Here is a 25,443-nt window from a genome sequence, read left to right on the forward strand (position 1 = left end):
GATTCTATCTACCAAAATTAAGTCAAGATCAGGTAGAAAGATTGAATAGTCCCATATCCCACAAGGAAACTGAAATAGTCATCAACAGTCTTCCTTCAAAATAAACTCTCAGCCAGATGGTTTCAACACAGAATTCGACCAGACCTTCAAAGAAGTGCTAACTTCAATTCTCCTCAAACTATTCCACAAAATAGAAACAGAAGGAACATTACCAAATTCATTCTATGAAGTCACAGTCACCTTGATACCTAAACCTCACAAAGACAAAAAAAAAGAGAACTTCAGACCTATCTCTTTTATGAACATTGATGTAAAAATACTCAATAAAATACTTGCAAACAGAATCCAAGAACACATCAAAGATATCATCCACCGTGACTAAGTAGGCTTCATCCCAGGCATGCAAGGGTGGTTCAATATATGGAAATCCATCAATGTAATCCACCACATAAACAAACTGAAGGAGAAAAACCACATGATCATCTCCTTAGATGCTGGAAAAAACATTTGACAAAAATCCAACATCCATTCATGTTTAAAGTCTTGGAGAAACCAAGGATACAAGACACATATCTAAACATAGGAAAGGCAATATACAGCAAGCCTATAGCCATCATCAAACTCAATGAAGAGAAACTCAAATCAATCCCAATGAAATCAGGGACAAGGCAAGCCTGCCCACTCTCTCTGTATCTCTTCAATTTAGTACTTGAAGTCCTAGCTAGAGCAGTAAGAAAACTAAAGCAGATTAAGGGGATACAAATTGGAAAGGAAGAGGTCAAAGTTTCACTATTCACAGATGATATGATAGTATATATGAATGACCCCAAAAATTCAACTGGAGAACTCCTTCAGCTGATAAACACCTTTAGCAAAGTGGCTGGATACAAAATTAACTCAAAAAAGTCAGAAGCCCTCCTGTATACCAAAGACAAAAGGGTCGAGAAAGAACACCCTTCACAATAGCCACTAATAACATTAAAATATCTTGGTGTGATGCTAACCAGGCAGGTGAAAGACCTGTTTGAAAAAACTTCAAGTCTCTGAAGAAAGAAACTGAAGAAGATATCAGAAGATGGAAAGATTTCCTGTGCTCATGGATCGGTAGGATTAACATAGTGAAAATGGCTATTTTGCCAAAAGCAACCTACAGATTCAATGCAATTCCCATCAAAATACCAACACAATTCTTTCCAGACCTTGAGAGAAAAATTCTCAATTTCATATGGAGAAACAAAAAACCCAGAATGTCCAAAATGATCCTGTACAACAACAGATGGTCTGGAGGCATCTTCATCCCTGATCTCAAGCTGTACTACAGGGCAACAGTAATAAAAACTGCATGGTATTGGCATAGAAACAGAAAGATGGATCAATGGAATTGGATAGAATACCCAGAAATAAAACCACACACCTATGAATACTTGATTTTTGAGAAAGAAGCCAAAACCATTCAATGGTAGAAAGACAGCATTTTCAACAAATGGTGCTGGTCCAACTGGATGTGTACAGGCAGAAAACTGAAAATAGATCCATATTTATCATCCTGCACAAAACCAAAGTTCAACTGGATCAAAGACCTCAACATAAAACCAGATACTCTAAATTGGTTAGAAGAAAAAGTGGGGAACAGCCTAGAACTCATTGGCACAGGGGACAACTTCCTGAACAGAACACCAACAGCACAGGCTCTAAGAGCAACAATCAATAAATGGGACCTCATGAAACTGAAAAGCTTCTGTAAAGCAAAACACACTTTTGTCAGAACAAAACGACAGCCTACAGACTAGAAAATTTTCTTCACCAACCCTGTATCTGACAGAGAGCTGATATCCAGCATATATAAAGAACTAAAGAGGTTAAAAAGCAATAAATCAAGTAATCCAATTAAAAAATGGAGTACGGATCTAAATAGAGAATTCTCTGTAGAGGAATATAGAATGGCAGAAACACTTAAAGAGAAACACTTAAAGACATGCTCAGCGTCCTTAGTCATCAGGGAGATGCATATCAAAACGACCATGAGATTTCACCTTACACCCATCAGAATGGCTTAGATCAAAAACTCAAGTGACAACACATGCTGGAGAGGTTGTGGAGAAAGGGGAACCCTACTCCATTGCTGGTGGGAATGTAAACTTGTACAACCACTATGGAAATCAATCTGGCCCTTTCTAAGACAATTAGTAATAGAACTTCCCCAAGATCCAGCTATATCTTTCCTAGGCATATATCCAAAACATGCTCAAGTACACAATAAGGACATTTGCTCAACCATGTTTGTAACAACGTTATTCGTAACAACCAGATCCTGAAACAACCCATATGTCCCTCAACAGAGGAATGGATACAGAAAGTGTGGTACATTTACACAATGGAATACTACTCAGCAATTAAAAACAAGAAAATCATGAAATTTTCAGACAAATGGTGGGATCTAGAAAAGATCATCGTGAGTGAAGTATCCCAGAAGCAGAAAGACACACATGGTATATACTCACTTAAAGTGTGTACTAGACCTATAAGATAAAATAAATATAGTAAAATCTGTACACCTAAAGTCAACAAACAAGAAAGAGGACCTGGGGTAAAACGATGAATCCTCACTGAGAAAGACAATTGGGATAGGCATTGGAAGAAGGGGAAAACAAGTAACAGGACAGGAGCCTACCACAGAGGTCCCCTGAAAGACTCTACCTAGCCGTGTATCAAAACAAAAGCTAAGACTCATAACCAAACTTTGGGCAGAGTGAAGGGAATCATATGAAAAAAGGGGGAGTTAGTATGACCTGGAGGGGACAGAAGCTCCACAAGGACCAAATATATTTGGGTCCAGGGGTCTTTTCTGAGATTGATTCTCCAACTAAGGACCACGAATGTATATAACCTAGAACCCCTGCCCAGATGCAGCCCATCGCAGCTCAGTATCTAAGTGGGTTCCCTAGTTAAGGGCTGTCTCCGACATGGACTCAAAGGCTGGCTCTTTGACCCCCCCCTACCCCCGAGGGAGGAGCAGCTTTGCTAGGCCACAGAGGTGGACATTGTAGCCAGTTCTGAAGAGACCTGATAAGCTAGGATCAGATGAAAGGGGAATTGTACCTCTCCCTCAGTGTACTTGGAGAGGGGCAGGGAGAAGATGAGGGAGGGAGGGTGGGATTGGGAGGGAATGAGAGAGAGAGCTACATCTGGGATACAAAGTAAATAAACTAATTAATATAAAAAGTAATAAAATTTTAATTAAAATAAATAAATAAATTATATATTATAAAAAAGACAAAACAAAACAAATAGAATAGCAGCTGAAATCTGGCAAGGGCTCTGGAGTTTACGTTATTTGATGATTACTCTTATCCAGGGAATTTATTCTTTTCAAAAGCAGATGGTTGAGCAAACACAGAAAATGTGTACACAAAAGAAGTGAAGTGAGCTGTTGTGGCAGGCTGCTCTGTGAGGGATGTGCTACTACAGAAGGAAATAGAGGGAGGCACTGGTGTCTAGGACACTGGAGACTGAGTGGCAGTGTAATCCAGATTGCTGCAAGTTGGAAGAGCAGTTAAAAAGCTAAGAAAACCCTGCTGATCCCCATAGATCCTTCCATCAGATAAAATGATTGAGATATGGAAATCACCAGTAATTTCACAAGATTTGAAATAGTCGTTATGTAATGAACATCATGAAGAAAGAATTACTAGGCAAAAGGAAATACACACAGGAACATGTGAAATAAAGGAGAGTAAATTATCTATTCGAAAGTTTTACTTCATTGACTGTGAAAAAGAAAGTCATCATGTAAAAACTATACTACAGGGGATGTCGGGGTGACCTAAGGCTGGTCCCTGGAGAGGACAGGGTCTCCACAAGGAGAGCAACAGAACAAGAAAATTTGAACATAGGGAACTTCCCAGAGACTCATACTCCAACCAAGGACTATTCATGGAGATAACCCAGAACCCCTGCACAGATGTAGCCCAGGGCAGTTCAGAGTCCAATTGGGTTACACAGTAATGTGAAGAGGGACTGCCTCTGACATAATCTGATTGGCCTGCTCTTTGATCACCTCCCCCTGGGGGGAAGCAGCCTTACCAGGCCACAGTAGAGGACAATACAGCCACTTTTGATGTGAACTGACAGACTAAGATCAGAAAGGAGAGGAGAACCTCCCCTATTAGTGGACTTGGGGAGTGGCATGCAAGCAGAGGGAGGAGGGAGGGTGGGATTGGGAGGAGAGGAGGGAGGGGCTTATGGGGGGATGCAGAATGAATAAAGTGTAATTGATGAAAAATTTAAGAAAAAGGGGAAAAAATAATTTAAGAACCTTAAATGACTTTCAAAATTGGAGGAAAACATGGAGTTAGTCAATTGGCATGGAGCACGTCTCGCCCCTGGGGGCAATGGTCTCCTGAACCTACTCAGACCTCGGACACCACCACTGCTAGTTCTAGAACTGACGCAGGATGTTCCAACGAGGGGTTAAGGCTTCTCATAATATTTCCTATAAGCCCACACCTGTTTGTCTATATCCCCCATTTTTATTCATTATTAGCCAGATAGAGCCAAGTAATTGTGGTAATGATACTTGCTTTTTTGCCCAATGCTGGAATGCTAGTAAATTTAGGTATGCCCTGGTTACTCGCATGCCTCACTGGGTGCCTGTGCCCATTGATGCCCCTCACGCTATGACTCTCTTCAGACAGAAAAGGGATCTTGGAACTACAGCCACCATTGTTACTACCATCTCATTGATGGCTGTTGGAGCTACCACCAGGGCATTAGCCATGAGTCATACTGTGCAGACTGCTCAGACCCTGAATAATCATTTAGCCAATGTAGCTCATGCCTTAGTTGTACATAAAGGAATTAATGCTCAACTAAAAGGAAGCTTGATGGTGTTCAATCAGAGGATTGACCTCTTGCAGGAGCAAATTGATACCCTATGGCAAATCGCTCAACCTGGCTGTCAATGAAAGTATGCTGGACTTTGTGTCACTAGCATACAACATGAGAATTTTTCCTGCGCTGCAAATCTGTCTAAACAATTGTCGAGCTATATTTTAGGTAATTGGACTGGAGAATTCAATACTACGATGGAGCAGCTGAGAGTGGCCATTGACACAGTAAATTCTACCAGAGTGGACGCAGGACTAGCCACAGGATTATCAACATGGATTGCTGCAGCCATGAATCATCTGAAAGAATGGGCGGGCATGGGAGTGTTAGCAGGCCTTCTGGTGTTGGTCTCCTTGGTTTGCCTGTGGTATATATGCAAGATTAGAGTCTCACAACAGTGTGATGCAGCCATGATCATTCAGGCCTTTACAGCCATTGAAGCAGGACATTCTCCCCAAGCATGGTTGGATACCATAAAAAGCTAAAATGATACGCTCAGGATGCGAGGCTAAGCACTGCACTCAGGGTCAGCCGCTTTGGACCCAGAGAAGAGCATGTCTGATTGCATGCAGGTTGATGCCCCAGGTCCCGCCTCTGAGAAAAAGGTATCGGACGGGTCTGATGCTCTTTGGGTGGATGACACCTAAATGAACATCTGTACAAAGTCCCAATTTATTTCTAATATCAGAGATCAGACCTCTACTCTTGCCTGATGCGTCTAAAACAAAAAGGGGGAACTGTAGAGAGCTGCGGAATGCTATGCCTTAAAGATGGAGCTGGTTTCTGCCTTCCACCTTCCCGATGGTGAGTGCTCTCTGTCACGAACAACTCCACATTTGGCTAAGGCCGAGGATCTGGCTTGCTTCCATGTAGGTGGACCTATCTGCATTGCCCCCGTGGCACGCCTGGGTTGGCTACCCAGAGGCTATTTAAGCTGTGGGCTGGCTTTCCCCGGGGTCCGAGGATTGTTCAATGTTCCTGAATAAACTGCATTGAAAAAAAAAAAAAAAAAAAAAAAAAAAAAACCTATACTACAGAGCAATAGTAACAACAATAGCATGGTATTAGCATAGAAACAGACAGGTTGATCAATAGAACTGAATTGAAGACACAGAAATAAACCCACACATCTATGGGCACTCAATTTTCTACAAAGAAGCCAAAATCATACGGAAAAAAGATAGCGTCTTCAACAAATGGTACTGGTCTATATGGATGTATGTACGTAAAAAAATGCAAATAGACCCGTTTTTAGCACCCTGCACAAGTCCAAATGGGAAAAAGACCTTTGTATTAAACCAGAGACTCTAAATTTATTAGAAATGAAAGTGGGGGAAAAGTCTGGAACTCATTGGTATTGATGACAACTTTCTGAACAGAACATCAACATAACAGCTCTGAGATCAACAATTAATAAATAGAACCTCATGAAACTGAGAAGCTTCTGTAAGTCAAAGGACACTGCCAATAGAGCTAAACTGCAGCCTGCAGATTGGGAAAAGATCTTCACCAACCCTACATCAGACAGAAAGCTAATATATAAAATATACAAAGAACTTAAGAAATTAAACAACAACAAATCAAATAATCTAATTAAAAATGAGGCACAGAGCTAACCAGAGAATTCACAACAGAGGAATCTCAAATGGCTGAGAGCAATTAAAGACATGCTCAATGTCCTTAGCCATCAGAGAAATGCACATCAAAACGACTCTAAGATTCCATTTTATACCAGTCAGAATGGCTAAGATCAAAAACTCAAACAACACATGCTGGAAAGGATGTGAAGAAAGGCGAACACTCCTTCATTGCTGGTGGGAATGCAAAATTGTATAACCTATCTAAATCAAGAGAGAGTACCCTAACTAAAACGTTCAATCCCCATCCCGAAAGGCAAAGAGGATGGACATCAAAAGAAGAAGAAAACAGGAAACAACCTAGGAGCCTGCCACAGAGGGCCTTTGAAAGCCTCTGCCCTGCAGGCTATCAAAGCAAACACTGAGACTTATGGCCAACTGCTGGGCATAGTACATGGAATCTTATGTAAGAAGTGGGAAATAGTAAGAGATGGAGAGGACGAGAACTGCACAAGGAGAGCAACAGAACCAGAAAATTTGAACACAGGGAACTTCCCAGAGACTCATACTCCAACCAAGGACTATGCATGGAGATAACCTAACCCCTGCACAGATGTAGCCCATGGCAGTTTAGTGTCCAAGTGGGTTACATAGTAATAGGAAGAGGGACTGCCTTTGATATAATCTGATTGGCCTGCTCTTTGATCACCTCAGGGGAGCAGCCTTACCAGTCCACAGAGAAGACAATTCAGCCACTCCTGATGGGATAAAATAGACTAAGGTCAGAAGGAAGGAGAGGAGGACCTCCCCTATCAGTGGACTTGGGGAGGGGAATGCTTGAAGAAGGCGAAGGGAGGGTGGGATCGGGAGGGGAGGAGGGAGGGGCTTACGGGGGGATACAAATTGTGTAAAGTGTAATTAATAAAAAAAAAAGATGCTTTATTGTACAACAAAGACATTTGCTCAACTATGTTCATAGTGGCTTTATTACTAATAGCCAGAAACTGGAAACAATCTGGATGTCCCTCAACTGAAGAACAGATACAGAAATTGTAGTACATTTACACAACAGAATACTACTCAGCTATTAAAAACAAGGAAATCATGAATTTTTCAGGAAAATGGATGGAACTAGAAAAGATCATCCTGCATGAGGTAACCCAGACCCAGAAAAACACACATGGCATGTAGTCACTTATAAGTGGATATTAGGCATATAGTACAGGGTAACCATACTACAATCCAAAGACCCAAAGAAGCTCTAAATAACAATGAGGGCCCAAGGGAGAGTGCCAGAATGTCACTCAGAAGGGGAAATAGAATACACAGCAGAAGGGGCTGAAGAGAGGGAATTGGGCAGGAGACGGAATGGGGCGTGAAACAAGGGTGGGGATCAGATATGGAGAGAACAGGGATGGGAGGTGAGAGGGCTGGGAACAAGAAGGAAAACTGAGAGAGGACAACTCTTTGTCAAGCTGGAGGTCTGAGACATAGTAGGCTCCTGGGAGGATTTGGGTGTGACTCTAGCTAAGAGTCTTAACAGTTGGGGACATGAAGACTGAAGTGACCACCTCTTAGCTAGACCAAACTAGAGGAAGGAGGGGAACAACAACCCACCAACAAAACCTTTGATCCAAAATTACCCTGGCTACAAGAAGTGCAGGGATAAAGAGGGAACAAAGATTGAGGGAAAGTCCAACCAATAATTGAGACCCACCCACAGTAGAGAGCCAGCCCCTGACACTATTAATGATGCTCTGCTATGCTTCCAGAAAGAATTCTAACTTGTCTCTCTTCTGAGAGGTTCCAGCCAGCAGGGTATCTAGACAGATGCTTGGATTTGCAGCCAAGAATGGGGCAGAACTCCTGGGGCAGGGGGTATCCTGGGAAGTGTTGGCAGAAAGAGGGAAGGACCTGGAATGGACAGGAACCTCACAAGAACACCAAAAGAGACAACTAATTCATCCCCCTGGGGGCTTACAGAGTCATCACCTAAGGAGCATCCATGGTCTGAACCTAGGCCCCCTGCACATATGAGGCCAATGGGCTGCTTGGTCTTCATACGGGGTGCCTGGCTAATGGAGAAGGGTTCTATTTCTAACATGGACTCTATTGCCTGCTTTTGGATTACTTCCTCTGGCAGTTCTAACTTACCTGGCATCAGGGAATGAGGATATGAATTGATGTACTGGGAATGGTTGATATGGGGTGAGGGGGATCCATTTTTTTTGGGGGGGGAAGAGGATAGGGGAAAGGAAAAGAAGGTGAAGGGGGATTGGGAAAACAGGAGGGAAGGGACGACCTTGGGATGTAAAGTAAATAGATGAAATTAAAACATACATAAAAACTTGAAAACCGAATTTAGAGACACATTAAAAGATCATACATACACCATGACCAAGTAGGTGTCATCCTAGAGATACAAAGTTGCCTCAACATGTCAGAGACAGCCTGTGTTCCCATTACTAGGGAATCCACTTGGAGACTGAGATGCTATGGACTACATCTGTGCAGGGGTTCTAGGTTATCACCATGCATGGTCCTTGGTTGGAGTACCAGTCTCAGAAAAGACCCTGTGCTCAGTGGCTGGCTCTTTGATCACCTCCCCCATGAGGGATGTGCAGCATTACCAGGCCACAGAGGAAGAGAATGCAGATAGTCCTGATGAGACCTGATAGGCTAGGGTCAGATGGAACGGGAGAAGGACCTCCCCTATCAGTGGATTTGGAGAGGGGCATTGGAGGAGATGAGGGAGAGCAGGTGGGAGTGGGAAGGGATGAGGGAGAGAGCTACAACTGGGACACAAAGTGAATAAATTGTAATAAAAAAAACAGTTTTTTAAAAAATTGCCTCAACATACATTAGTCAATAAATGAAATACATGTTATCAACAAATTCAAGAACAGAAATTATACATTCAGTCCAACAGGTAAAAAATTCACATTTGGCAAAGCTCAACATTCCTTAACAAAAGTCACAGAGACATTAGCAATAGATAGAGCATACCACAGAATAATGAAGTCTATGTACAGCAACCCGATATACAACATTATAACACACAGAGATAAACTGAGAACTCTTCCTGTAAAATCAGGACCAAGACAAGGATGCCCATTTTTACATTTTAAAATTCAATTTAGTACCCCAAGTCTTAACTATGCACTAAGACAAGAGAAAAATAGAAAATGAGTGTATATGCAAAGTATAATGTCAAATGAGGTGACTAAAACTTAGGATTACAAAAAAACACGTGTTTTTTCTCATATAGGACTATAATGTATACATATAAAAAGTTATAAACATGAACAAATGCAAAAACACTAGAAAGGATATCAACAGAGGGTTCTAAAAGGTGATAAGCAAGGATAGGGTGCTCAAAAGATTCAGGGGACTTGAAAAACGTTTGCTAAAATATACTTTGTTCAAAATGTCATAATGATATCTAAGATTTTAGATGGCAACTTTAAAGAATCTGAAATGCTGTATGGAAGAAGAGGTAGTAGGCAGCAGCAAGCTCTTGTTAAATTCAGAACCACTAACCACAAACAGACCTTCAGTGCTTTCTGGACATTAAACTAATTGAGTTTCTCTCTCTTTCCTGATGTGAAAAATAGCCAATTGCTTCAAATCTCTTCTTTTAAAATCTCTCAAAACCTTCTTCACTCTCATCTTCAACTGATGACTTGGATTTCTTTGCAGTGAGAAAACAGAAATAATCATCACAGAACAAAGCCTGGAGGAAACAGCAGTCAGGTGGCAGCAATTCTGGGGACCTAAGATGTTTGCTATTATCACATTAAGATTTTTGTAACTTGTATCTAAGACTTAGTCCTCTGGTTTCTTCTTGATATGATAATAGTGTCTAGCATAGTGCCTGGCAGCTAATCTGATTGTTTCACTGAACCATCACTGCTCCATTTTTCTGCAGAGGAGATACATTGTAAGTGAAAAACATTTTGGAAAGAGAAGGGAAATGTTTATTTATTGCCTTGCCCTTCATAATTGCTCCAAACCACTTTGAAAAAAGGGAAACTAAGAATTAAGACAATTTGTTGAGTTATTAATTAAAACATTCTCAAATTCTCTTATGTCTGCATAGTTCATTTTTTTTAACATCCTGCTGATCCATGCAGTTTGATTAATCTCTCCTTAAGATCCCCACAGTTCTGATTGTTTAGCCTCTTTAGGGCTATAGATTTTAGTATGTTTATCCTATAATTATATGGCTAATATCCACTTATAAGTGAGTAGATATAATTTGTGTCTTTCTGTTTCTGGGTTACCTCACTCAAGATGATCTTTTCTAGTTCCCACCATATGCCTGCAAATTTCATGATTTTCTTGTTTTTAATTGCTGAGTAGTATTCCATTGTGTAAATGTACCACCATTTCTGTATCCATTCCTCTGTTGAGGGACATCTAGGTTGTTTCCAGATTCTGACTATTATGCATACAGCTGCTACAAACATGTTTGAGCAAATGTTCTTGTTGTATACTTGAGCATATTTTGGATACATGCCTAGGAGCAGTATAGCTGGATCTTGAGGTAGCACTATTCCTAACTGTCCGAGAAAGTATCAGATTGATTTCCAATGTAGTTGTATAAGTTTACATTCCCACCAGCAAAGGAGAAGGGTTCCCCTTTCTCCACATCCTCTCCAGCATGCATCATCCCTTGAATTTTTGATCTTAGTCATTCTGATGGGGTTGAGGTAAAATCCCAGTGTCCTTTTGATTTGCATTTCCTGAATAACTGAACATTTCTTTAAGTGTTTCTCTGCCATTCGATATCCCTTTGTTGAGAATTCTCTGTTTAGCTGTGTACCCTAATTTTTAATTGGATTACTTGGTTTGTTGGTGTTTAACTTCTTGAGTTCTTTATATATTCTAGATATTAGCCCTCTGTCAGATGTAGGGTTGGTGAAGATCTTTTCCCTAGAACCCCTGTTCAAAGGAAACCCATTGGCTTCTCAGTTTCCAAGTTTCCTAGTAAGCAGTACAGAGGCTGTGTCTGACATGAACTCAGTGGCCAGCCTCCTCTTGGTGTGTGTGTGTGTGTGTATGTGTGCAGCCTTGCCAGGTCACAGAGGGAGATGATGCAGCCAGCCTTGATGAGACCTGATAAACTATGATCAGATAGAAGGGGAGGAGATCCTCTCCTATCAGGGAACTAGGGAAAGGTATAGGGGAAGAAGATGAAGGGTGGGTAGGACTGGGAAGAGATGAGGATGAGGGCTGCAGTGGGGATACAAAGTGAGTAAATTGTAACATCTAAATGTATTAATTAAAAAAAATCCCCACAATTCAAACAGTCAAGTTTCTGAGGATTGCTTGTTTTGAGGTGAGCTTGGAATACAGAGAGGTTGTGTCTCAATAAATCCTTTTCCTTTAGGTTCACTATTGCCTCATAGGCAAGAGTGAAGCTGACATTTACTCCTATTTACTCCATTGCATTCCTCCTCCTCAGCTTTCCTATGACAGTGACAAATTTTGTGTACATTTCAATTGTATAATGTGATACTGACATCTGCATACACTGCAAAGCACATCCACTCTACTTAACTCATTCATTGCCATACAGAGTGGTCATGTTTTAGACCAGTATTGTGAGAACAAGAAATGTCTGTTCTCCCATCAAATTTCAAGTATATAACCCAGTTTCAGTTACCAAACTATGTTAATATTACTGAGGTTCATTTAATATACACATGGAACATTAAGGAAGATGAAGAAGAAATACTAAGGATGTTTGAATGAAAATAGTAAAGCAGGATGCTAATGCTCCTCCCAAATGCCAGAGACCATCTAATGGAAACCATAGTGTCATGTGTAGGAAACCTTCCTTTTCTGCACAGGCACCAGCAACAGCCATTGCCATTGCTCCTAGTTGTCTCCCAGAACTTGAAGATAAGACCCTATTGATTATTTTGTTCCTCTAAAGATACCATATTTTTACATCAGTTCCTGAAGAATTTTTCATTTATTTTCAAAGTGATGCATTTTGTTGTCACCTTGATAAAATGTTAGACATTTCATAGTTTTCTAGAAATCTTACATCCATAGGGTATCGATGAAAAATAAATAGAATGAAGGTGTGAGTAAAACAAAAGGAGGGCTCTCTTGCTGAATCTACCACAGACTTCAAACACAAGACTTGGAGGAATGGAGCCTAGAAGTCTCCTCTTTGGGGATTGGGTGTCATCATTCCTGAAGATGCTATTCAAGCTACCAGTGAGAAAATAAACCAATAGTCCCACTCAGCTGTGGGGTCTATCAGTCACAAAAATGACCAGTCTTGCAAAGCTGTACCTAATTATGCAACAGTGGTAATTTTCTCTCCAGAGTAATCAATAATTGAATGCCTGCTCAGTAGTAAGAAATTCATGCTCAGAACTTAAAATGTAATCAATTACCCATGACTGGAGAAGTCATAGACTCTAGGGGAGAAGCTATTATTTCCATTTTCCTAAAATAATTTAATTTCTAACCATATTATAAATACTTATTTGTATATCCACAAGTGAATTTAACTCTTACCCCCTGTCAAAGAAACACCATTTTGAGTAAATGGAGGCTAAAAGAGAGATCCATAGCTGATCAAAACGCAGAGAATAAGTGATGATGGAGTGCCTACCTCCAATTGCTCATCTCCAAAGCAACACCTACATCTAAGTCTCAGGGAACATCAAGAAAGAGGAGGTAGAAACATTGTAGGAACCAGAAGGCCAGGGCTCCAGCTGTGAAATAATGTTCTCTAGACAAAATATGGAAAATGCACCCGTAAAAACCTCCTGCCTAAAAAGACCTACGTGATGGCATCCCAGTCTATATGCCAAAAACAGATTTGGGAAAATTCACAAAGTCGCATCTGTAGACAAAGATCTACAGACAACCAGTGGCTGTTGAAATAGACAGACAGACAGACACACACAGAGAGAGAGAGAGAGAGAGAGAGAGAAAGAGAGAGAGAGAGAGAGAGAGAGAGAGATAGTGAGAGAGAATATTAAGTTTTTTTTCAGGGATGAGATCTAATCCTGAGTGGCCAACACTAAAAATATCTACATTAACAAGTTAATGAACTCTGAATGTGTGTGTGAACACGTAACAGTGATTACAGAAGAAGGGGTCACGATTTCTAGAGGGAGGTGGAGTGCATGGAAAGTGCTGGGGGAGTTCAGGAAGGCGTAGAAGTTATGTAAATATACTGTACATAGGTATGAAAAATTAAAAAAACTTAATTAAAAAGCGGAAGGTGTTTAATAGCATTATAGTTATGTGCTATTTCACACACCAGTACAGTCTAAGGGAAAGAATGAATTTTTATGATACTTTATCTCTTTTGCCCAATTCGGCATATTTTACCTAACAGTGAACAGAAAGCAAACACTATTTTTTCTGTATTATTATTTTTTCCTTCAGAGCTCACTGGACTAGTTGGAGGATGCTCTACAAGTAGTTGAAAGAGCCTGAATTGTTTCAGATGGTGTTCACTGGCATTTGAATGTGATTTGGACCTTTCCTCTGGTCTGGTGCCCAACTTTACTTATCCATAGAATGGAAGTGATTCCCACATAGTCATTGTGACACAGGATAGATAGGAAATGCTCACTCAGTGTTAGCAAGTTGGTTATAGAAGAGGCTGTATCTGAGATATTCTGCTGAATGAAATTAGATGGCTTGAAGCATATAAACAGTTGATGACAGCTCTGCCTCAAGGCAGTGAAGCCAATACAAAGTTGACTTCTTTTAGAGAGGTTCCTGTCAATCAAAGAATCCCTGGGCGGATAATTTCTCTATTCTTCCTTTGCTCACTCCTGATTTTTAGTGGCAAATACCTGCCTGAGGGTGAACATGCTCCATCAGCTAAACGTAAGTTGCATTTGTGCATTTCTGTAAGCTATCGTAGTTGTTAGCAAATTTTTCTTTCTGATGTATTTACAGAATGTGTTCAGAGTTTCTTGCTAGTGGTTTTAGTCCTAGGATCGTGGAAAAGGAGAGGTCCCTTAACTCAAGATTGCTCCATCTTTCCCAAACAGGTTTGGGAAAATAAAGAAGGAGGTGTAAGGGTGAATCATAGTTCACTATGACAATAACAGCAATAAGATGTTTTTATTATATAGAATTAACATTTAGAAAGAGATTTAACATTCTCTGGAACTTGATTCACCCAACATCTATGAAAGTTCATAAGACAAAGGTTGCTGTGCTCATTTTTCAACTGAAACTACTGTGGTTCAAAAAACTTGGTTTTAAGATGTAATAGTAATAATAGTTCAGAAGACTTAAATTTCATGTCCTTTATTTATTTACATTTTTCCTATATGGTTATAATGTGGAGTCACCATGAGAGCATGGGAGCAAATTAGAAAAATGAAACTTGAGATAAGTTTTTACAAGAAATGATTTGATTATTTTTTTTCTCAAGATCCATTAGGTCTTGAAGAAACACAAAACTTACAAGCATAGTGCATGGGTATGATTAAGAGTTTCTGAGTTAGGTGACTATGACATGACAACCAAGGCTACAGTGTGGAGCTCAGGAGACACTGTGGAAGATGCCCACTTGGGCCACATGACAGCAAGAACAATGGCTCCCTGGAACATGCCCCTTTAGGAGGCTCAAGAGTAGAAGCCAGGGAACGGTTAACTAAGCCAGCTAAGGAAGGATATTATTCACATACAAACAGAACACAAAAACCTATTCTGTTGGATCTGTTCTCCCATCACTAAGAATCTAAGCTATAAAAGCAGACAGTAAAAATGAGGTAGGGGGGGATTATAAGTAAGAAAATGGAATAATGGGACTCAACAGTTCCATTTGACTGAGTGTGACTGTCAGTACGGAGGGGGAAAAAGTCATTTAAGTTTGTAGATTTGATGAAGTAGTTTTTTTCTTCCTGTGGAAGAGATAACTTATCCTCAGCTTTGAGCATTAATTGTCAAAACTATTCAATAATATCCTGATGTTGTAAGGGGGATTTGAGCATATGTGAATAATCATGGCTTATAGTTAATTAGGTTCACTCATACAAAGCTATCATACAAGTTAAAAATGGCAACATATTGACATTTTCATATGGTTTAAACTAGTAGATTGGGAAACTAAGAAAACTCTAGATGTATTTTTGAGAATGAATATTATTTCTAGGTTTGATATGTTGAAGTCGACCGACCTGATGTGATAGGCCAATTACTTTTTCTCTTTCAGTTAGTACAGTGATTCTCAGCCTTCCTAATGCTGCAGCCCTTTAATAGGGTTCCTCATGTTGTGGTGACCCCCAACCATAAAATTAGTTTTGTTGTTACTTCATCATTGTAGTTTTGCTACTGTTACAAACTGTATTGTAAATATCCAGGATATCTGCTGTGAGTCCAGAAAGGAGGTCACAGCCCACAGGTTGAGAACTGCTGACTTAGTAGAACATGAGAGCACAGACGAAAAGAATTGGAATTTCAAGGAAACTGAAGAATCTGGCAGGCTTTTCATGGAAACAGACAAAAGGGAAGTACAAATTCGAGGAAGCACTGTGAACTTGGAGGACTTGGCATACCCAACACAGGTGTAAGGCAGTCTGTGCAGAGGGAAGGTGCTGATATTTGCTTTAGATGTAGACGTTTTGAATGGTAGAGAAGATGAAAGACAAGAGAATTTAATATAGGGCTGAAACTGTCATTGAGGAATTTTCTGTGAGGACAAGAGAGACGGCTCAGAGGTTAAGAGAACTTGTTAGCCTTGCAAAGGACCAGGGTCCAATTCCCAGTACTCATATGATAGCTCACAACTATCTCTAACTCCAGTCTCATGGATTCTGACAGCCTTTGCTGACCTATGTCACTGAATGCATGAAGTGAATAAACATGTCTTTGTGTAAAATACTCATACACTTATAATAAAAATATCTAAGAATTCTCAGTGACATATATTTGTAATCCTATAAGGGAAGCTGAGGGAAGAACTTGCCACAAGTTCAAGGTCTGCCTGTGCTGAAGAGTGAGACCTTGTCCTTAAGAAAGAAGTTGTGGAGAAGGAAAGAAGAGGAAGTGAATAAACAAAAACTTGCAAGTGATCACGGTGGCAAATACCTTTAAGCCCAGCACTGCAGAAACAAAAGCAGATGAATTCTGAGTTCAAGTTCAGCTTGAGTCACAGACCAAAATTTATCTCAAAAAAGGATCCTAAGGATAACAGGAGGAAGATCAGTGAATTTCTGTATGAGAATTCAAATTTGTATGTAATTTGGTGTGGCAGATGATACCCAAAAAGGATTTAAAAATTAGAGCCAGTTTTGGTGCACTCTTATAATTACAGAATTAAGAAGACGGCGTGAGCAAAATTGCAGTCTGTGTCCTGCCTGGGCTAAATAATGAGTTCATGGCCAGTCTGGGACCTGAGACACCCCCCCACCTCAGAAAAAGGTAAAATATTATAAGAATAAATGGATTTACAACAACAGCCAAAAGCAATTCTGATGCATGAGAACAAGACTATGAGAATGAAATGGCAGGGTTAGAAGGTCATAGTTGTGATTCACAGAGAGTAACTCCCCATTATGACAAACCCAGGGTGTGGTTAGAACATGTCTGAGGCACTCCTGCTAGCTCAAGTAAATGCAGGACTTGGGGAAGAAAAAGAAGTATGCACAAGTTTATAAATAGCATGAATCGTAACTTTAGCCTGGAGTCCATAATTACTTCGCTTAGTGAATGAAGAAGACAGATTGTACAAAGGTGTGAGCCTCAGAAGAATCAGGCCAATTTTATAATGCCATTAGAGCAATGAAGCCCATGGTATTTCAGTGTCCAAGTGAGTTCCCTAGTAAGGGGAACAGGGTCTGTCTCTGACATGAACTCAGTGCCTGGCTCCTTGATTGCCTCCCCGTGATGGGGGAGCAGCCTTACCAGGCCACAGAGGAGAACAATGCAGCCAGTCCTGATGAGACCTGATGGTCTAAGGTCAGATAAAAGGGAAGGAGGACCTCACCTATCAGTGGACTTGGAGAGGGGCATGGGAGGAGATAAAGGAGAGAAGGTGGGATTGGGAGGGGATGAGAGAGAGGTACAGCTCGGATACAAAGTGAATAAACTGTAACTAATACAAAAAAGGTTTTAAAAAGAGTAATGGTTGACGAAAGCAAAAGAACAGAGTACTAAATTCTTAGTTGTGGGGTGTCTGGAGTATGAGAACCCCTAGTTTGGAAGGCAGTGGTGAATTCTATGTACTGAGTTAGAACTCTTTCAGCTATTCGGGAAACTATACAGAACTTTGTACAGAAAAGTCAAAAATAAAAGGTGCATTGCAGTTTAGTAATTAGGAGATGAACTATAAAATTATGAGGGAATTAATTTATCTTAATGGAAATAATATTGAATGTGTGTAAAACTTAAGCAGAGAGATGCTTTTAGATGGAGTTCTAATTATATTTTTACTGTTTTAGAGTTGCAAACATGCACATAATGGGCCTCATCATCCCGTTTTCTCCGCTCCAGTTCCTCCTCTATACTGCAAACCGCTTTAGGCTCCCAACTTCATGTGCTGGGTTTGTAAACTCAGCCTCCATTAGCTTTGCACGAATGTTCATGGGTATAGGGCCATCTACTGGGGCATGGGTAGCCTCTTCACAACCACGTGCCTGAAGAAACCTGGCTCCTCCCACAGCCCCTTATCAGCAGTTTCTGATAAGAGTGTGGCTCAGTGAGCACGTTCCTCCTTCATGCTAGGATTTTGCATGGCCCTCCCTTGCATGGATCTTATGTATCCAGTCATAGCTGCTGGGAGTTCTCATGTGCAATAGCCCTGCCTCGTAGCAGACACCCCAGCAGTGGCTCTGACAATCCCTCTACCCTATCTTCCATGATAATTCCTGAGCTTCAGTGAGGGGGTTGTGATACAGATGCCCCATTTGGAGCTATACTTATTATTAGAGATGCTAATGTTTATACCACTTAGGAAGTACAGTGCTGGCTTCAAAGCGTATCATTGGGTTTTTTTGTTGTTGTTGTTTTGTTTTTTTGTTTGTTTGTTTTTTAAGTAGACTGGTTTTATGATACAGATTACCATGATGTTGTTCTAGAGAAATACTTAATCCTAGTGCAGCTCTCGGCTCTCACCAGGCAAGCTGACCTTTACAGGGGAAGACAGTCAATACAGTGTCTCACAAGTGTCAAAAGCAAAGAAAACGTGATGTGAAGTGCTTGGTCCTACATAAGGTATCTGTATCATTCCTTCACCCCAGTGCTCAGGGAGCTTAAAGAAGAAGGTCTATAGTTCAGGCAGAACTGCTACAAGACACTGTCTTCTTGACGTGATGGGGTCGTTACACTCATGAATTCAAAGTAGCTCTTTTACCAGCACACACAACACACACAAGCTCATGCCAATAAATACCCCATCGTGGATAAAGGAGGGGCTCTTGAGGCCTTACCCCAATCTGATGAATTGTTGTCAATTGATGTCTACTGGGGAGGGAAGAATTCATTTTCTTTAGGGGTGTGGCCCCCATTAGGTTAGGCACCATACATAGGATGGCAGTGTGCCCATATACGTATGAACAGCACTAACTGGTCTCAGAGAGTTGTAGAAAAACAAAAAGAGGACACTAAGGTGGGAGGGGCATGTGGTGGGAGAGTTTGGGATGGGGAGGAGAGAAGACTGAGGGATGTGTATGGCCAAAATACATCATATATATATGTGTGTGTGGACTTCTCAAGTAATAAATAAAACTATTATTTAACCTGATCATTAACAAATATTTTTCTATCTTAAATCTTACTTAAAATCTATCCTTAAAATAAAAATACAAGTATATATACATATATATATATATGTGTGTGTTACACACACACACATATATATATGTAACACATATTCATATATATATATATGCTGTGCACATTGGGTATGTACGTATTTTGAAAAAGCTCAGATTTATGCTATTTGAGATGTACTAACCACTCTTATTCAGTTTGGGTACTACTGCTCTTTTGTTTCTATCCTAGTGCTGTGCTGGCAACCTTGAACTCCTACTGCCCAAGATGCTATCCCAAAAAACATGGAACACTCTTTACTTTACCAGATTTGATCTCCACTGTGATGTTAGAGTCATTAGACTTCTTAGTCTGCATGCATATGTTTTCATTTGACAAAGTTTCTTTCTTTATTCTTTCCTTCTTTTTTGTTTCCTTCCTTCCTTCTTTCCTTCTCCCTCCAGCTCTGCCTTTTTCCATTTTTATTTCTTCCTTTTCAGTACTAGAGATTGAATTTGGGCAAGCACTGAGCCCCACATTTAAGGAGGGTTTTGAGCTGGGTGTGGTGGCACATGCCTATAATCTCAACACTCTAAGAGGCAGGCAGTTTGAGGGTAGTCTAGTCTATTCAGTGAATCCAGGATAGGCAATAGTATACAGGGAAATCCTGTCTTGGAAAATAAAACAAAAACAAACAAACAGAAAAAGAACAAAAAACAAAAAAGTAAGGGGAGGTTGAATTTGAAAAGTTCTCACTGCATTGTTTTGGCAAGTCTGCACTCTTTTTTTTTTAATTTTATAACTGATTTATTTTCTTTTTTTAAATTATTTATTCATTACACTTTATTCACTTTGTATCCCCCCCGTGGTTCCCTCCCTCTTCCCGTCCCAATCCCTTCCTTCCTTCACCCTCCCCAAGTCCACTGATAGGGGAGGTCTTCTTTTCTTTAATCCCTACTTCAGCGTCTAAGTTGGTAGGACTATAGGCCTGGACCACTAGAACAAGTGACAACATTTTTTTAAAAATACCTGTTATTATAACAGTTATAACAGTACATGTGTGGGAAACAATTTACTTATAGGTGTTTCTACAATAAAGAAAATTCTAGTATGTTTGTGGGAGACAGAGAATCAGAAAACTCCTCACAAGATCATTTTAAAAGTAGGACAGTTTGGAGAGTTATTTGTTCATTTGTTTGTTTGTTTATTATAGTGTGAGGGCATCAAATCATGCCAGTGCATATATGTGGAGGTCAGAGTGCAACTTTCAGAAGTCAGTTTCTTCTGTTCTGGGTTATGGGGGCCAAACTCAGCTTGAGGTATATTTTATAATTGGTTGTTTTGATTGAAATAATGAATTACATTAATTTAATTTTATAAATTAAAAATGTTTTATACATTTTTAGGTCACTACAAATAATAGAGTGTCTTACTAGAGAAAAAAGTATTTCTGGGTGAAAAACAGTCGGAAATATGAAATCCATTTGAATGACATCGAGGAGATCAAAGTTGTTGAGTTGTTGGCTAGAAATTTTTTAGCCTTAAATGAATTAGAAGAACAATTAAACGGCTTTATTAACAGATTAACTGCTAGGTGTTGGGGTTCATAATGGTATGGACAAAAACAAGATGTCTTTTTTTTTTTCACTTTACTCAAAAGTGGTGAAAACTAACAACTAAAAGATATGGTGTGTTTTCCAAAGTCATCACCAGTAGTAGGAGAAATAGAGAAGGCTTGTTAATACATCTTTTACCTTCCCTATGATGCACACCGCTCACTGCTAAGGAAATGCTAAAAATGCTAAAATCCAGACCCACTAAAGGCAAAACTCTATCAAGTTGGCATCTTGGTTGTCTGAACAGAGAATGGGACTGTGGACTATCAGGTCTAGAGTGGAAAACCTTGAAAACCTACCAGGACTTTTCTTGATTCCGTTTTCCTAGTTTCTTTCCTTTTATGTCACTGACATCTGTCCTTTTCCTTCTCTGACGGATTTCCTCTGTCTTTAGCCAAGCGTAATACAGAGTTCACATTTCACACAAGCCTTAACAGAAATCTAAATTGTATGTCCCCAATGCTACTAATAGTTCCTGGCAAATATCAGTGCCAGATACTGAAGAATAAAATTGATTAGTTTTATTATACTCACACACACACACTCGAGCACACGTGTGTGTGTGTGTGTGTGTGTGTGTGTGTGCGTGTGTGTGTGTGCGTGTGCGTGTGTGTGTGTGTGTGTTGGTGGCTGTAGTGTATGTGCACACATGTAAAGGCGAGAGGGTGGGCATCACCTTCTTTTACCCTCAACCTTGTTCCTTTGAGACATGGTCTCCTTCTGAACCCAGACCTCATGGTTTTTGGCAGAGAGCAAGACCCAGAAAGCCTTGTGCGCCTGTTGCTCTCGGTGCTGGAGTTACAGATACACACAGACTGTGCCTGCACCATATGTGGGCTCTAAGACCTGTGCTCTGGCCCTCACACAGGCACAACAAGTACATGAGATATATCTCTGGCCCTGAACTGAATTATATTTATTGGTGTGCCACCGACAACTTTTTTGTGTGCTGGAAATCATTTAAATAAAAATAAAACCATAAATTGATCATAATGTGTACTACTTCCACAAATACAACTAATTCTATCTTGTTTGTTTGTTCTGTTTTATTTTCTTTTCCACAAACTAAACCTTAATTTGTTTGTAAGGTGACCAGGTGGAGAAAGAACACTTTTGAATAATGGTAAATAATGAAAATTTTTTGAAAGTTTTTCTGTCTTGAAAGCTTCTTGTACTGAATTGAATTTCATACACCAGTATAAAATTTATATAAAAGACAGCATCCTAATCAGGCATTAGAAAAGACATTTGTAATCCCTTAATCCTGAGTAACTTGTGCTAATTTATCTCATATTGTAGATGAAGAATTAATGTTTGGTGATGGCAAATATGTCAAAATACAGAATAAATCAAAGGGTAGGAAATAATATGTTCACCATTTACTTATTCTGGATTTTTATTTTTATAATAATACAAAAATACTGTAATTGTGCATTGAGTCTCACTTCTCATATATTTCCATAAATTGTTTTTCTATGTTTTTTTCATTTTTTAACTTCTAAAGCAAAGCATTTATTTTTAATGAGAAGCTTTTTGCATTTTTAAAAAATATCAAAAGCTATTGTTACATAGAATACAACAATAAGTGTGTGATTAATAACTGAATATTCTTTGGGAAACTAAAAAGGACCTATGGGAGAAGTCTCAAGTGAGAGAGAATAGTAGGACACAGGTGATACAAAAAGGGAAAGCTGAATGAAGAGGACATTAAAATTATTATTCATATTTTTTAGTTTCAGTTCTATTTATCAACTTTAAAATGGGTCCTAAGATATATGGTTTCTGTACAATTTAAACATTTCCCTTTCAATGAATCAACTTAGTGCATCATTTAGAAAGGACACAATAATTATCTTTTAAACTCTTAGGTGGAGATGAGAAACATTTCCTTCCCCATTCCATCCCACTCCCTAAACCTACCAGTGCTTCTTGGGCTCTCTGTCTTTCCCCCAAAATGCACATTATTGTTTCAATTCTCATATTAAACTTTCCATTTCCAACACTAAACTGTAATCCAACCTAGCATTAAAAATCTCAACTCCTAAGTATAAAGTCATGAACATGGTTTGCTAAAACAGAGGATATTGATATCACTGTGTCTTCCCACCAACAAAAATAAAGGGAAATTATTAGATTGCCAGCTTAGCATAATTCCAACTCCTATTTAGAACATAAATGAGAAACAAATTCTTCATATGTGAAATAAAACCCAACTTACTGATGCATCGCCACTGTGGGGAAGGCCAGCTTCTCCACCTCCACGCTGCTCTGTGTGTGATCACTGTCAAACGAATAGCATCCTGGGTATTCTTGCAGATGTGTAGGCTGGATAACATTAAGAATACTTAAAGATTTAAGAGAAACTTGTCTAACCAGTTGGGACGGGTAAATTTAGCCAAGAGTGTGGTTTGAGGTATAGAAAAGAACCACTTGATGAAGTCTTTGTTACAGGAAATAAGAATGAATTTCCTGGTTCTTCCGAATTGAGAAACTATGTCAGGTCCCAAACATAAGCCACTTCCTTGACTCTGGGAGCAGCTTTCTGTTTGTCTTTCAAGAAGCAGCCCTTCTCAGTCTGAGTCAGTACAAGGCTGGTCTCCGTCTCAGCCATTCAGCTCTTCCAGAGGCACCCAAAACAAAGTTTTCAGGAAACATTTGATGCTTTTGGGATTTTCTTAGGGCAGTGGCATATGTGTTCATTTTATCTTGCCCAATATTTCCATATCTCTTCTAAAGAGAGCTAGTCTTAAGAAGGGAAAAAAAAATCCTGAGGTTTTCTTTGAACTGACAGCCATTGTAAGGGCCTCAGCAACTGACCATGTTTTTTTGTCTGGATCCACTAATTTTTCGCTGTGTCACCTTCTACTTTCTTTGATACTGCTGGGTTTTCATCTCTCTGACCCCAGTCCTTTTCTTCCAGTTACTCTTCTTCCTTTATTTGGAAATTGTCTCTTCCTTTTTCTTTGCTACAGTTCACGTGAAGTCTACTCTCTGTCCGCATCATCTAATTAGAGCCAGTCTACATGGCATTTACAAACTCTGAAATCCTGAACTTCCCTCAGGACACCTTTTCCTCTGGCATCTCCAACTCCTACCTAATCTCAACAACCTTCCCATCCTCAAGTAAGCGTCTATAGTTAGTCTTGTATGTTTTCGGATTTCTAGGCTCACTTCTGTCTACTCAAGAAGCTCAGAAAGTTAAAATTGTAATACACTTGAATGTGGTAAGCAGTCCCTATGTGAGCACCAAAGCATTCCATATTCATTAAACTTTTCTTTTCAGCAAATGCTGTTCAACACCCCTATTTATTTTCCATTCCTTCTTTCATTTTGGAGAAATCAATCTTTTGTTATTTGAATAAGAATTACCTCTATGGGCTCGTATATTTGAATGCTTGGTCTCCAGCTGGTGGAACTATTTGTGAAGGATTAGGAGGTGTGGCCCTTTGAAGGAGGTGTGGCACACAGTGCAGGGGGCAGGATGAGGTTTCAAAAGCTCTCTCTGTCTCTCTTTGTCTCTGTCTCTCCCTCTCTCTTCCTTGCTGTCTCAACATGTAAGCTCTCAGATCTTGCTCCAGCACCATGCCTGCCTGCATGCTTGCTGCCAGGCTCCCTGTTATGATGGTCATGCACTAACCATCTGAAAAATGTAAGCAAACCCCCAATAAATTCTTTCTTTTATAAGTGTCCTTGGTCATGGTGTCTCTTCACAACAGCAGAAGAATAACTAAGTCACAATCATAAAGTGGAATACAAATTAGTTACAATTAGTAAATGAACATAGAGGCAAATGCTCATACTGTCTGAAACATAAATATTGCAGTGTAGTTACCAGTTTTCTACTGCTGTGTAACAAGTTATATAAGCTTAAGTGTTAAAACAATCACTTCTTTTTATTATGTAAGCCAGAGGTCCAGATGAACTCAACTTTGCTGTATGAGGAGTATAATTCTAAATATGCTTACTTATAACATATTGCACTGTGCCCAAAGTACAATAGTTCTTTGGATTATCTCAAAGTCAGCCAATTAGTAACAGTCATGGTCTGAACATTTATGTTCCTCAAAGATCTCTGTCCAGAAAACTGATCTTCCAAAGTGATGGCATCAATGGATGTACATAACAAATAGTTCTACCATAGGGATGGAATCCATAAACATCAGGTTTCACTAAGATGCTGTTTTCTAGGGATTATTGTATCTTCTATATGTCTAATTGATTTGTTCTGTCTTTTAAACCCATCTGGCTTTTGATTAAAAAAAAAAAGAATACTAAAATTACTATAGTGTCAATACAAAGGAGGCAAGACAATTTCTTTGTGTGTTGTTAACCATTTTTATATTTTCCAAATATACAAAGCAACAAAACCCCAACACTGTGAAGAGCAAATACATCAACCTTCACATTTTTAATGCCTTTTCCTGTATCATCTACATTGGTATCCGTTAAAAATAATATACTCTGTATTTTTGAGATTTAAAAGTTCTCCAAGTTTTCAAATTATAACTTACCAATCCCTCACAGTAATGCCATGAGGTAGACAGTAGCAACCCACATGTCAGATGGAAAACATGAAGTGTAAGATTACTTGACTTTTGTGATATTCAGTCAATAAGTCA

The 25,443-nt window shown here is 39.6% G+C and overlaps 1 protein-coding gene across 1 annotated transcript in view; it reads right to left on the reverse strand.

Annotated features, from left to right (window-relative positions):
• Nucleotides 1–23,123, reverse strand: part of LOC110565589 (transmembrane protease serine 11G) — a 42,604-nt gene extending 19,481 nt beyond the window's left edge. Inside the window, exon 1 of the mRNA XM_021663294.2 lies at nucleotides 23,043–23,123. Within this exon, the coding sequence (XP_021518969.1) occupies nucleotides 23,043–23,050 (8 nt within the window). The 5' untranslated portion in view covers nucleotides 23,051–23,123. The remainder of the gene's footprint in view (nucleotides 1–23,042) is intronic.
• Nucleotides 23,124–25,443: the final 2,320 nt, after the last annotated feature.

Source organism: Meriones unguiculatus, chromosome 3, assembly GCF_030254825.1.
Source record: "Meriones unguiculatus strain TT.TT164.6M chromosome 3, Bangor_MerUng_6.1, whole genome shotgun sequence".
NCBI classification, from domain to species: Eukaryota; Metazoa; Chordata; class Mammalia; order Rodentia; family Muridae; genus Meriones; species Meriones unguiculatus.